The sequence below is a fragment of the Mercenaria mercenaria genome, chromosome 5, assembly GCF_021730395.1.
Source record: "Mercenaria mercenaria strain notata chromosome 5, MADL_Memer_1, whole genome shotgun sequence".
Taxonomy (NCBI): Eukaryota; Metazoa; Mollusca; class Bivalvia; order Venerida; family Veneridae; genus Mercenaria; species Mercenaria mercenaria.
The window spans coordinates 42789471-42805008 of NC_069365.1; the positions used below are offsets into that span (position 1 = coordinate 42789471).

The 15538-nt window shown below is 35.1% G+C and overlaps 1 protein-coding gene across 1 annotated transcript; it reads left to right on the forward strand.

Moving 5' to 3' along the window:
• The first annotated feature begins 6328 nt into the window (after window positions 1-6328).
• LOC123557031 (uncharacterized) lies at window positions 6329-8101 on the forward strand. Its single transcript, XM_045348213.2, has one exon. The coding sequence runs from the start codon at window positions 6329-6331 to the stop codon at window positions 8099-8101; it is 1773 nt and encodes a 590-aa protein (XP_045204148.2).
• The last annotated feature ends 7437 nt before the right edge of the window (window positions 8102-15538 follow it).

The window sequence follows — 15538 nt, forward strand, 5'->3', positions numbered from 1 at the left end:
ACGGACCAAAATAGAGCCACCTGGTCGAAAATTCGATCTAAATTCCAAAATCTCAAGAAATTTAAGAGTTTTCAGCCATTTGTCACCGTTTTACATCGTAAGGAATAGATTAATGGCATTTTCATTGATTTTCGAGGAGTTTGACATATTACCATGTATTGCCCCTTTACCGTTCCACATTCCCCAGATATATTAAAGAATTAATAACGATAAATAACCAGTAAGATAGATATGCCTTTATATCTACCCTGTCCTTTTTATACAGAAAATCGACAGGGGCCAAAACTACGAAACCGCTCCCCTGCCACCTTAAGTTTTTTAGATGTTTAAATAAAATAAAATGTAACCTGTCCTGAATACTAAGACACTTATGCTGATATCAACTGAACAAAAAGTGTTGCCGTAACTTACAAGATAGCCGGTGAATAAGCCAACAAAAGTGCCCACCCCTCCACGTAAAAATCAGCCAAAATTTGCATTTTGAATCAAAGTAACCCCGAAAAAGTATTCACTGCCTTTAAAGTTAATTTAACATGATATTTACATTTTAAAGCCTTTCAAATGTTAAAACGATACACTTTTAACATAATTCTGGTATACAAATGCAGATTACCGTATTTAACCTATCGGGACACCCCTTAAAGGCCACCCATCCATCCTTTGGGGCCACCCCAGCCACTATATAGCTTGATGGCATTGCTAGATATAGACACATGTGCTACTTTTAAACAAAATGTAATAAATAGCCATTATCTAGGCACTATTTTCTTCTTTTGACCGTTTTATGATACGAATCCTACTGGCTGGGGGCCTTTAGGTTCATTGTTATATGGCCACTCACTGCCATTTTGGGACTCGCCAGGCCGAATTTAGTACTCAGAAATGAATAGAAACCTTTATATGTTACAGTTCATTCCGTAATTGGTTTAAATAAAAGCAAAAAGGTCAATATTTGAGTGGTTTGAAATTTTGTCTATTTTCCTTAAGTTTTTTAGATGTTTAAATAAAATAAAATGTAACCTGTCCTGAATCCTAAGACACTTATGCTGATATCAACTGAACAAAAAGTGTTGCCGTAACTTACAAGATAGCCGGTGAATAAGCCAACAAAAGTGCCCACCCCTCCACGTAAAAATCAGCCAAAATTTGCATTCTGAATCAAAGTAACCCCGAAAAAGTATTCACTGCCTTTAAAGTTAATTTAACATGATATTTACATTTTAAAGCCTTTCAAATGTTAAAACGATACACTTTTAACATAATTCTGGTATACAAATGCAGATTACCGTATTTAACCTATCGGGACACCCCTTAAAGGCCATCCATCCATCCTTTGGGGCCACCCCAGCCACTTTATAGCTTGATGGCATTGCTAGATATAGACACATGTGCTACTTTTAAACAAAATGTAATAAATAGTCATTATCTAGGCACTATTTTCTTCTTTTGACCGTTTTATGATACAAATCCTACTGGCTGGGGGCCCTTAGCTTCATTGTTATATGGCCACCCACTGCCATTCTGGGATTTAGCACTCAGAAATGAATAAAAACCTCTAAATGTTACAGTTCATTCCGTAATGGGTTTAAATGAATGCAAAAGGTCAATATTTGAGTGGTTTGAAATTTTGTCTATTTTCCTTAAGGAAAATAGTCAAAATTTCAAACCACTCTAATATTGACTTTTTATAAATATTGATATTTATGTTTAAGCCTCAACCGGAAGTACGGAGCTAGGAATTTTAAAACACCCGCCATGTAGAATCATTAACCGTTCCACATTCCCCAGATATATTAAAGAATTGATAATGATAAATAACCAGTAAGACAGATATGCCTTTATATCTACCCTGTCCTGTTTATACAGAAAATCGACAGGGGCCAAAACTACGAAACCGCTCCCCTGATAAACAAACACAAAACAAATTGTTAGTAATGTTATGTTTATAGTAACCAGCGATAAAAAAACGTTTAAAAACTTCCAGTACATGCTTTTGGTAGTGTTGTTGATTTCTGAGCCCTGGTTATGGATATTCAAAACATATTTACCGTTTCCAAGAACACCAGAATTGTAATTAGAAAATGTACCGGAATCGTCAAGTCATCACATATGAAAACAATACATTTAGTCGTCGTGTAATGTTTTTATGCAAGAATAGCGACAATACACGTTTGTTTTGTGTATTAACGTCTGCAGACGTACAAAAAAACGTGTATTATCCCTACAATAGTTTCAACAAAAACTGCGTCAGTAGGTGCGGGAATGTAAATGAACGAAGGAAAATATATATTAGAAAACACTCGGACGTGTTCCGCTGTATACCTTAAGTCAAGGCACAAATGTTTAAAAATAAATTACTAAGATTTATAAAAAGGAATGAAAACTGCTGGCAATTAGTATACCGCGTGCTAATTCCTTGCCAAAATTTTTTTAAGGTTCTGTTCACTCTGCATGAGAATGACTATCTTAAATCTAAATACGCAATTACAGTTTATCTTTGTTCTTTTGGTTTGAGTCCAGCCATAACTGTTAATGTTTCCTCTATTCTCGTGCGATTGATTGTCTGTTGAAATCATTTAGTCGTAATTAACACTACCTCATGTTTTTTCTCATGCAAGTGAGATACCCAAATTTAGAGAAAAAGGTGCAGTAACAGCATTTTCACCCACACCTGTATTATCTTGGAATAGAATACGTTTCTTTCTGTAAAAAAGTACTTTTTAAGTCTTTTAAACAAATATAGAAGCAAGATCCATCTCATTTAGAGGCATACACTGGCAACGAGCAAATTAACAGACTCCAAATACCAGAATACCAGTGGATATTGAAAATGTCATATATGACGTTTGCAAGTGCAATACAATTTGTGGATAAAATTGAAAAATAATGCAATAACATTTTTGTTTCTGAATAAAAACTTTTGCTATTACCACTTATTTTATTAGTTAGAACATTTCCAATACAATGATAACAGTTTTAATGAAAAATTCGGAAAAAAATTGTTTTCAATATTTCCGGCTGAACGGTGCTGTAAAAGCGAAAAATAGCGATAAAGTTTTTGTTTCAGGATTAAAACCTTTGATTTGACCGCTCATTTTCTACGTTCAATCATTTCCAACACACTGGTGATTGTTTCAATGCAAAATTTTGATAAAATAAGTGATTTCAAAAGTTCCTGCAGAAGTGATATCTTGACACTGACTAGATAAAGCAAAGTTTATTAGGCAGGCCGGTCTTGTATGAGGGTAGGATGATAAGATTTATATTCCATAAAAGATGTCATTGTGTAAATATTTTATCACTGGAATTATTTGTACATACATTAAGCTTCTGTCAGTCTTACGGGGCATATCATTACGTCGACCTGAGTTTTGAATGCTATCTAGAAAATGTGTTTAGCCATTTATACATTTTTTTCTCAATTTATGATAGAAAATGTTTCATATGCAATAAAACATGCCACTCTTCAAGTATTTCAGTTCTGGTATTAAATTTATATATACAATACGCCCCATTTTGCCATTACGCATCATTTTGCTACATTACTGTATATTAATGTATTTAGGCAGACCCTACACGAAACATTTGTCGTGTGTTCGTATCGGCGGGTCGAAGTAACGAAAGGTCGAAAACAGCTCAAGTGTCGTGTGTTCGCCTTTCGGGGCAAATTCACGAAGACACGACAAAAGAAGGTCGACAACACGAAGTTTTAATACCCGCCGACATGAAAAGTAATTAATAAAAAAGTTCGCGTGTTCGCCTCTGAATTTTCGTTATTTCGCCTTCAATGTTTCGTTACTTCGCGTATTCGCCTCGAAAGTCGAAAGGCAAACACACGACAAATAAGCATTATTTCGACCTTTCGTGTTTTCGTTACTTCGTCATTTCGCCTCGCCGACACGAACACACGGAATGGCAGAAAATCAGCCACCATACCAAATGGAATTGCAAATAAAATTCATTATTTTTTTGAAAATGTTCCTGCTCCAATTCAATAACAAGAACATATTACTACCCGTTAAGAAGATCTTTCCCGTTTGACCATTTTCCCGCGTTTCACTTTGAGCAACTTCAAACACAAAACCGATAGTTTGATATTGCCGCAATATATACGTCACAGTCACCAGCTGTCGTTTACTTTTACAATGACAATCGTATAGGGTAATCAAAAATTAATTGTGTGTTTAAATTTATTTCTTGGTTTCTTTTTTAAGATAAACGTTCAGCATTTCTATTTACACGGAACTATAACGTCAACATATACCGTTATGTACGAGTATGTATAGGCAGTCTACTGAAGGCACGTGCAACGTTCCCGACAAAAAACGTATAAACTAGCTGTTATACAATACATTCAGAAAATGTGTCGATCTTAATAACAGCAAGCGAATATGGAGTTATTGTAGATAATGTATATAGCAATGTTTCAACAAAATACAATTTTGAAAGTATTATTTTCAGTCAAGAGCATCTTACAAAAAAATGTATGTCATGATTGATGATTCGGGTAAGGATATTGTGTGGTGCATGTCTTGGCAAAACATGACTGTATTAAATGGGTATTGCGCGAAAATTACCAGTTTGCGATATATTTTAGATACACGATTTCTAATATTGACGATTTTAATGAATAATAAGTCAAAACTGTTTGGAAAAGCATAGGAAATATTCCCTGAGTCTAAAAACAGTCTAACTTGTGTTTTGATTAAATTATAAATCGAATTTTTATCAATAAATTGAGCGCTGATCATGTCACAAGTATTTCGAAAGCGGAAAAAAACGGATGTTACAATATTTATCTCTGCAATCATGTACACAGCATTGGCGTAAAATGAAAATATTCTTAATGACATGTTAAGCATAATAAAAAGCAGTCTGAGATGCAAACTGGCTTTGGAGATTGGACGAATCGACTGTAAAATAAGTACAATTCAAACTGCACAACAGTTTTAATGTACTTCAATTTGTGCTGAAAACATGTGACGCCAGTGTAATTTCCAGACAATGAATCACATATACATTTTTGAGCCAAACACAGTTCTGATAAAATATGTTTCGCTACGTATCTTACACTTGCAAATTAAGACAGTGATACCTTTCTGTCAATGTCTTAATAAATGACATATTACCGATAACAAATATAATTATGTTTAAAAGCATATTATGTTTTCCTCGTTTATGGTAGAATGCACCACCCCACAATTCCGTTTCTGTATATCTTCAGGAGTATTGAATCTATTTATGACCTTATATTTTTCAAACATGACCACTTACGTCGTCTTTTCAGGATCGCGGGGTCATGAGTTCGATCATCGGATCAATAGATCAATGTTTTCGATAAAGCGCTCTCCTATACATGATACACGCAAGTTTTATAGTATGCGAGTGCTCGTGTCCAGCTTAAACACACGGAACCTCCGTGGCCGAGTGGTTAAGGTCACTGACTTCGTATCACTTGCCTCTCACCGATGTAGGTTCGAGCCTCACTAAGAGCGATGATTTGTTATGTTAGAAATCCATCCAGCTGGCTTATGAAAAGTCGATGGTTCTGCCAAGGTGCCTGCCCGTGATGACATAGTGCATGTATGTGCACCTGGGAGTCTTCTTCCACCATCAATGCTGGAACCAACAAACTCAATTACACGGACCGGGTCAACTAATACATTAGTGCATGACACGGTAAAATAAACCGATGACACGATTCTATACATCTTTTATTTCAAAAACTGTACGGAGAAAACAGAGGTCACGTAAAACTATTACGATAAAGGGCACTCGACTACAAATTTGATTGGATATGATACGTGATAGCCTCACTGATAGGAAAATTGGATATGATGATAGGAACATATTTTGATAAACAGAAATAAAAACATTAAGCGGCAAACAAACAAAAGTTTGGTTTAGGCCTAACCGAGCGTTTTCAACATGCTTATCGATAAAATCCGCCCACAGTGAAATGTACACGCACAATTCTCGATGACATGCCGGTACGCTTCAAAGACATGTACCGAGGTCACGGAGGGCAAACAGGTGTTCGAAGTGATTCACAAGTAAATGGCTGAAAACTGGCAAACGGCAAACGTCTTCTTAATGGGTAGTAACTATGCAGCTCGCAAAAAGTCAAATTTCAAATAAAGATAACAGATTGAAATACATGTATTGTGTTATTTCAAAATGTTGGTATGTTATCAGTCGCGTACATTTTTATCTAGAGATAACTTTACATGTTAAACTGATTGTACCATTAGACAATCGTTCGTTACCCGTGGAAAGGACAAGTCAATATCTTTTGGATTTTTGTTATTTTTACATGGAGATTATGGATATGGCGACAGCCGAAGTAGACGGAGCTAGATCGTCAGAAAGGTCCATCAGTTTGGAGAACAAAGAGGAAAAGTTTGATAATACTGAAAATGTTGGTACAGATGTGGACCACCACTGTCAACCTTGTTTTACTGAAGATATGACAGTCAAATCATCTAAGTTTTGTGTAGACTGCAATGAATTCCTCTGCAAAGACTGCGTTAGAGCTCACAGAAAATTAAACTGTACCAGGCACCATCAAATTGTGGACAAAAGAGATGACATAAGCAGCCGTCCTGTAATGACGAGTGCAGGTGTATGCTGCTTTTATCACTCTGATAAGCAATTAGATCAGTTTTGTGAACAGCATGATGAATGTTGTTGCGTTTCATGTTTGAATACCAGGCATAGGGCATGTAAGGCTAAATCCACTATATACGAGGTATCATCAAAACTTTCAGAGGAAGAAATTAATGACGTTGAAGAGAAAATACAAAAGGTCATAGTAAAGTTGAATGAAGTCAAAGCAACTCGCTCTAAAGACGTGGATTTGCTGGTTACTCAGAGGCAACACACCCTGAATTCCCTCGGATCAATAAAACTTGATTTGCAGAATGTATTTGAGCAACTTTACCAAAAACATACAGAAACTGTTGAAAGGAAATGTGTGAAACTTCGAGGAAAATTAGAAAATGACATTCAAACGTGCGTTGAAATGGAAGACAGTTTAAAGAAATCTGAACTGGCATTGAAATGTGAAGATAAAATGAAGCAATTTGTAACTATGAAACAACTCTTAAAACAACTTGTCATTGTCGAAACTACAGCGAATGCAATGATAAATGAAGTTCCGGAAAAGAGTTTGGAGTTGAAGAGAACACCGCTTTGTTCAAGAGTACTGAATCAACCAGAACTTCTAATCGATTTCTCCGAGGATGTACGTTTATACAAAACAATTGGCGAAGCAGACACGGTATGCCGACGGGTATTAAGTTTAGAAGTTTACGAATACGAAAAGACACGTTACACATGCATATATCGGGGACCGTCAGAGTTGGTATTTTCTGATAACTCATCAATTTCCATACATGACACAATGAGAAATCAAACTAAGCAAATGAGCTTCCCTGTAAAGATTTCTGCTATAGCTGTGGAGAAAGATAAAATTTTCATCGCTCTGCAAGATCAAGGTTTGGTCGTCACTCCTGGGGAAAATGACAAAATGATAACTGTTCTTACAACTGTCGAGCCATGTGTTGGTATCATTAAATCATCCAACATGTTTTATGTCACAGTTGTGAGCAATCATGCAGGCCAGCTGCGGGAATATACTCTTAATGGAAGCCTAAATAATGTTTTGAAAACAAACGATAAGGGAAAAAACATATTTACCGGCTGTATCGGAGAAGTTAAAATATCTAAGCAAGAAATGAAGTTGTATGTAGTAGATAGGAACGCTGGTGTCGTCATTGCATCTGCAGCTACATTCAAGATACTTAAGATCATTTCAAATCTCAACAGTCCAAAGGGAATTTCTCTAGTGGATGATATGTCTCTCTTTGTTCTGTTTGAAACTGGAGAAGTCAGACAAACTATAGATGAGGGAGAAACGTGGAATATTGTATTTAAGAAAGAGCCAGAGCCAGAGCCAAAAGGGAGAATGAGAGGTAGTACGCGTGAGAAAACAATATATCATTCTATCTGTTGGGATGGATACTCCTCAATGTACGTATCATGCATATCTGGAAAGTGCCTGAAAGTCATGCAATATCGCCTGGAATTCAGCCATATGTAATTGGTAGAATTACTATATACACATGTACATGTCTATCATGCATTTATCATTGCTATCGGTCGGATTAAAATGTCATAAATAAAGACAGGCAGTGCGCACAATATTAACTGTAATAAAAACGAACAAAGATCTATTATAGATGCTCAAAACCTCGGATATTCATATTAATAGATGACAATTTATAAGTGTAAGAAATGACATTTGTGTTGTCGAAGTATCTTTTTTACCACAGTGCAAGGACTATATATAGTGATCATCAGTTTGCTGTGTGGCCATCGTCTGTCCAACACATTACAGATTTCATTTCTTGAAACTAACTAGCCACAACTTAAGATGGCGGGCGGTGAAGTTCGTTAATAAGAGATTAAGATACAGTTTGGTTGTACCTTCTTGCTTTAATGGCATACCTAGGTGTGCCATTGTGGCTAGAAGGTACACACATGCCATTTATTGACCTTTTTATTATGTATTATACCTTCTCTTTATATGTATCTTGTTTTTTTCATTTTTTTATATTTTCCACAAGCTAAAGTATCATTTGTATTGTTTTATTTTTCATTAATAATTCCTTCATTATTTGAGAATCGATCAGAAAACGATTCAGCACCCATTCGCACGCCATTATGACGTTACTACGTGATGTCAACGTTAGAACGCATGGATGTTCCAGTTCCTGCTATAATGACCTTGCTAAATGATGTCAACGCGGACATTCTAGTTCCTCGGGGTCATTTTAAACATGGTGCATGAGGCACACTGTACCATGATGTATCCTCAACAGCTTCTTTAATGACCGTTTTCAATGGCATTTTTTCTAACTATTTATAATAAAGTATAGATCTATAACGATATACAAAGTTCATCCAGTAATGCTGGAGTATTTGCCATTGCATTAGTCAAAATGAGGTTAATATACGGCATGGTTGTACCTTTTTGCAATAATGACACACCTGCAAAGTTTAGTGTCATAAATTTCCGCGGGCCGTAATGAAACTAGATGTGTCTCTTTGGCTAGAAGGCATGCAAGAGCCATTTATTGGCATTTTTGTTATCCGACAGAGACTAAGAAACTTAATCTGTTACATTCAAATTAAAGGTATGAGGCTTCTTGGTATTGTGGATTCTATTTATTTGATATGAATATATATTAGTCAAATGATTCAAAATGACAATATCTTCAGTCTTTGATGTTAATATCATACATGTAATATATGTGCCTCTGTTCTAAAAATGATAATTTTGTAGTTAATTGATTTATTTTCTAGTGTTTAATTTTGACTGCACAGAATCGTTTTAGAAAAATATGTGTAATAATGATTAAAAAATTCCCAGTCTGTTGTCAAAGGACATTTAAACTTTGAAAACCTGATTTCTGCAAATCAAATATTTTGATATTTCTTAGACATACTACTTATTAAACGTTAACATTTTAGTTATTAACGATAGCCTTTCAAGTGTATGAGAGGCTAGAATAAACGTTTGGTCATTTTATGCTACGCTTGCATGGTTTTATGTATTTGTTTAAATAATTGCCAGCAAATCATGTTTGAATAATCCCTTCGTATTTGTGAAAAACGTTTTTGAATTTACTTTGTTGTATAACTGTATACCTGACTTTTGTTAATGTTGATTAATACAAATTCAAAATAAATCGATAAATTAATACTGAACATACAACTTCTTGGATATATATTATATATTTGGTTTTGTAAGGTTTCTACAATAAAAGTTTTATTATTCTATATCGTATAAGAGTTATTTTTGCGTTTTCATTTTAAATACAAGATGGGTGTATGGGTTTCCGTTGTCAAGCGGTTAAGGTCGCTGTCTTCAAATCACTTATTCCTCACCAATAAGTATTCGAGTCTTGCTTGAGGTGTAGAATTCTCCATGGGAGGAAACCATCCATCTGGCTTACGGAAGGTCGATGGTTCTTAGCAGGTGCCCGTCCGTGATAAAATAATGCCAGAAAGTGCAACAAGGGTCTCCCTCCACCATCAAAAGCTGGAAAGTCACCATAATTATTAGAACCTATAATTGTGTCAGTGTCACGTTGAACACAGCAAAAACAAAACAGGCTGAGTGTTAAAGTGCTGTAAAATATCTCTAGTAAGTCTGTATGTTTTAATTAAAAGCAAACGAATCTTCCGTAATTTTGAGGTCAGTAATACTTTGACAGAATACTCAAAACATCTGATCGTAAAAAGTAGAATTTTGATGCTATGTATCAGAGTGGCTTAAACCAAGACGATTTAGAATCAATAAATTTCTCTTTTCTCCTTAAAACCAACTAAAATGCATTTCAAAATGAAGGAGCGTGAGTTGTCATGCTTGAATAAAACTGCTGAATAAGGAAGATGGCCAAAAATATGGACCAACTTTGGCCCAATGATTATCTTTCATGAGTACAGTAAATACAGCTTAAAATTTTTCTTGCACAACAAGATGAAATGAACATTGCATCCATATGAAAGTAAATGGAGTCTAGAATCTATTCAGGTAAATATAATAAATTATATTCTTTTTAAATATATGTAGTAATTGGTTAGTGCTATGTTTGTACAGGAAGACAACTTGTTGCAGTGAAGATTACAACAGATATATTTTCTTTAATTAAAAGTAAACTTGAAAATATAAAGTTGAAATCAAAATAGACCGATTGTTTTAGACAAAAATGTTGCAAACTGTATCATCTTTTGTTTGTAAATGAATTTACAACATTATAGAGATAGATAGTAAATGAGTTAATAAACGAGAGATTAGCATAATTGTAAAGTTATGAATTTCTGCATCGCAACTGGAGTATTGGACTGGTATAGAGGTCCAAATGCTCATATTCAGAAACTGATATATATCACTGTAAACAAGTAACATAAGGAAAGTATGTCAGGCCGTCGTCGTCTCGAATTATTAACCTATTTGCATTCAGAATTTCTGTATTTGCCAAAGCTTTAAAATATTTGCTGCTTATTTTATGAAGAAGACATTCTGAGTCGTAACTGTACAAGGACTTTACTCTTTATAAGATACTATGAAACTTAGTTCTCTGCGTGTGAAAGACATTTCTATTTATCATCATACTTTTGTCGTTTGCTTTTAAAATGCTGTCCAATAAAGTTAGAATCATTATCATCTCTGTATTTGACACAGTAGCACAGTTGGTAGCTCTGGTTCCTTTCATGTTGACGCGATTCCTGGTACATTCGGTAATGCAAAAAGAGTTTCGACATGGCGACGGGCGACAGACGTTCGAAGTAAGACAAGAAGTTATGTTTTCTCGTCGTCATCCCTCACAGACGTCTATAACTCCGCTTCTGAGTATGTCATCTGAGATGAATGTACTGTCGACTAATAATGTATTTTGATTGCTAACGTTGTAATCAGTAAAAAGTGTATTATCAAAAATATGTTAATTTTACGCTGGCAGAAAAAAATGTTACGAACCCTTTTTACCATTTGATCTTTGAAGTATTGCACAACGTCTTATGATACCAAACATACAATTGGTTAGTCGGTAGGGTTTGGATACTGACAATAATTGGTGTGCATTCTGAATCAACGACTATTTCATACAACCAGAAGACCAGAATAATACTTAAATAAAATCTTGGCCCCTTGACCTGACCAAGAAACATGAGGTATTGTGGACATTTTTATCTCTGCTGTGGCGAAACGAGAACACGTGTTCTTTTCAGTTCCATATTGTTGAAGTATGAATTTGCTACATTGTCTGTCAACGGGTTCGAGAATTGAATTAATCATTAAAAGGTTTTTATATGAAAATATGATGCGTTACTAAGCAACTCGATTCATGTTGACTGTATAGACTGATTTCCCAAAACATTTGGGCAAAAAAATAGATGCCAATAGGCATGTTAGCATAGAAAACGTACAGAAATATAAGAAGATATTAAACTAGAATTAAATTGGGAATTAGATAATAGATAAAATACCGAAACAGAACCCTGTTACCTTAACATCTTGGGCGCATTTACTTTCATACAATTAAAGTTTTAAAACTGCGCTTTAAACTGTGCAAAATAGACATGAAAGCTAAACACACTTTTCTTGCTACACGTTAACGCATACGAGTTTGTATCCGCAACATCTCTTAACTTTATAAATGCCCATCTTCAGCTGGTATTATCTTTGATTTTGATTTGCCCCCCTCCCCCTTTGACCAAAGTTAAGCTCTTTTTACAGGAAATACATGTGCCTTTGGTAGTACCTTAGTAAGTAGTAAGTCGCAAAATGTTCAGAAAATAATTAAATTTTGTTGGTGGATAAAATTTTAATTCGCATTGTGGAATTGAAAAGAAAAGCTGTGAGTAATTAATTCCAAAATCCTTGTCATTTGAAAGGCGCTCAATAGGAAAACAAAGATCACACAGATTATAATGATTTAGAGCATCACATATGGTATTATCAAAATTTTCTTCAACAATGTACTTAGCTGTAAATTCTGAGAGAAAGCCGGTTCTAGCATTAAAATCGCCAAGAATACAAAATGTACTAATCACATATTTAGCTGTCAGATCTAAAATATTTTTCTAAGGTATCAAAAATACTAAGAGCTATAAGATGACTTTTCTGATGGAAAATAGACCATACTAAAATTCAATCATTTTCTTTAACATTGACCCACAAACAGTTTTCACGACTAAATTCTGAAGAAAATAATACTTGAATGAGATCAGTTTAAATAAAACCCACCCAGTATAAATAATTATTTATTTACTCAACTCTCTGTTAACGCCTTTAAAAGTATAACCATCTGATGAAGTATCATCAAATCTATCATAATTTTCGATAAAATTTGCAAAATCTGGATTACGTAGTTTTGTCATTATCCTACAAACATTAACAAAAGCAATTTTTACTAGTTCGTCACTAGATAACGAACAATATACATGTTACTAGCTTCAACATAATGTGGGTTATCAAAAGTAACCCCATCTTGCATGAGACAGTTTTAAAATGAATCTTTTGAACAGAATGAGCATAACAAGTGTTCTCAAGACAGTCAGTCTTACTTTGCCTAGATTCACACAAATTAACATAACTTTTACAGCAAGAATGAAAAAAAAACTAGTTTCAGTATCAGAACTTGAAGAACATTTAGAACTATTGCAACGTTCAACTGAACTCTTGAAGCCCAGGTAGTTTACGGAAGGCCGGTGGTTCTACCCAGGCGGGCACCGTGATGAAATAATGCCCGGAAGAGTACCTGGGATCTTCCTCCACCATCAGAAGCTGGAAAGTCGCCGCCATATGACTATTAACTTTGTTGGTGTGAAGTTAAACCAACCAAAAAAAAAAAAAAAAAAAAAAGAAAGAAAGAAAAACAAGAGCCATGATGGCACTATATCGCTCAACTGAATAGAGTTGCTTGCTTGAACAAATTTCTTTGCTAAAGCTTAAAATAAAACATTAAGAGAGTGGGTCAAGGTAAAGATTATGCAAAATTACTTTTGAAATCTGTAAAAAAATATTACAGGTGGTCCAAATCTTTTTGCTGTAGCTTAAAAAAACAAGGAAGTAGGTCAGTAGGTCACATTGATGGTCACTGAAAATCAGTTTAAAGATCGGCATGCAAAACTGTACATGTCATCCAAATTTCAAGGCTGTATCTTAAAAAACAAGAAAGTAGGTCAGTAGGCCACATTAATGGCACTGAAAGTCAGTTTTAAGATCGGTGTGCAAAACTGAACATGTCGTCCAAATTGCAAGGCTGTATCTTAAAAAACAAGAAAGTAGGTCAGTAGGTCACATTCATGGTCACTGAAAATTAGTTTTAAGATCGGCGTGCAAAACTGTACACGTCATCCAAATTGCAAGGCTTATCTTAAAAATCAAGAAAGTAGGTCAGTAGGTTACATTGATGGTCACTGAAAGTCAGTGTAAAGATCAGCTTGCAAAACTACATGTTATCCAAATTTCAAAACTGTATCTTAAAAACAAGAAAGTAGGTCATTAGGTCACATTCAAGGTCAGTGAAAATCAGTTTTAAGATCCAATCAGGGGCCGTAACTCCGGAACCTATGATTGGATCTGACAGATTCATCATAGAATCCAAGATTTATTGTTGCTGAAGATATTTTGCAAGTTTGTATCAAATCAAACCATTAGTTAAGTCTCTATATGGCTGCAAAAGCCAAAATAGCAAAATTTGGCCCTTTTAGGGCCATAACTCTGGAACCCATGCTTGGATCTGGTCAGTTTTTCAAAATGAAAAAACGAGCTATTATGCCAATACAAGTTGTGTGCAAGTTTAATTAAAGCTGATTGCAAAATGTGGTCTCTATCGTGTTCACAAGCCAAAAATAGAAAATTTTGGCCCTTTAAGGGGCCATAACACTGGAAACAATGACGGGATCTGGCCAGTTTTCGAAAGAAACCCAGGTATTATACCAATACAAGTTGTGTGCAAATTTGATAAAAGTTGATTGTAAACTGTGGTCTCTATTGTGTAGTAGCAAATTTTGGCCCTTTAAGCGGCCATAACTCTAGAACCCATGATGGGATCTGACCAGTTTTTGAGAAGAACCGAGATATTAAGCTAATACAAGTTGTGTCATGTTTGATTAAAGTTAATTGCGAAATGTGGTCTCTATCGTGTTCACAGGCCAAAAATAGCAAATTTTGGCCCTTTAAGGGGCTATAACTCTAAAACCCATGACTGGATCTGGCCAGTTTTCAAAAGAATCCGAGATATTATTCCAATACAAGTTGTGTGCAAGTTTGATTAAAATTGATTGCAAAATGTGATCTTTATCGTGTTCACAAGCCAAAATAGCAAATTTTGGCCCTTTAAGGGGTCATAACTCTGGAACCCATGATGGGATCTGGCCAGTTTTCGAAAGGAACCGAGATATTATTTGTTTGCAAAATGTGGCCTCTATAGTGTTCACAAGAAAATGTGGACGGACGGACGACGGACGGACGGACGGCGGACGAAAGGCGATCACAAAAGCGTGAGCTAAACCACCCCACCCACCCCCAAAAAACCCCCAAAACAGCAACCTCTATTAGGGGAAGCATCTGAAAAAGCCAGATTTTGTAAACTATATTGATGATGAAAAACTATTATTTGTTCTCTCCAACATTGATATGGTTAAACTTCTGTTTTGATACATGTAATTTTTAATACCATTGTACTTTTGCAGGAAAATGCTGTTTTTATTTTCAACTGTATATTAAAATCCTTTGCTCATGAATAAATTGAACAGCCCAATGAGCGGTATTTACTTTGGATATATAATTAATATGGCATTGGTCTCATCTGGTTTTGGGACGATCTGTGTATGATCGTAAGGCGGCAGACCCTTGAATACTTGGTTTTGCTGTATCTCTGTGATTTTAGCAGGTATAAACGTTTGATTCCATATCCCATATTTTTATTTAGATGTAAAGGAGATATCAAACCAAAATGTTAGT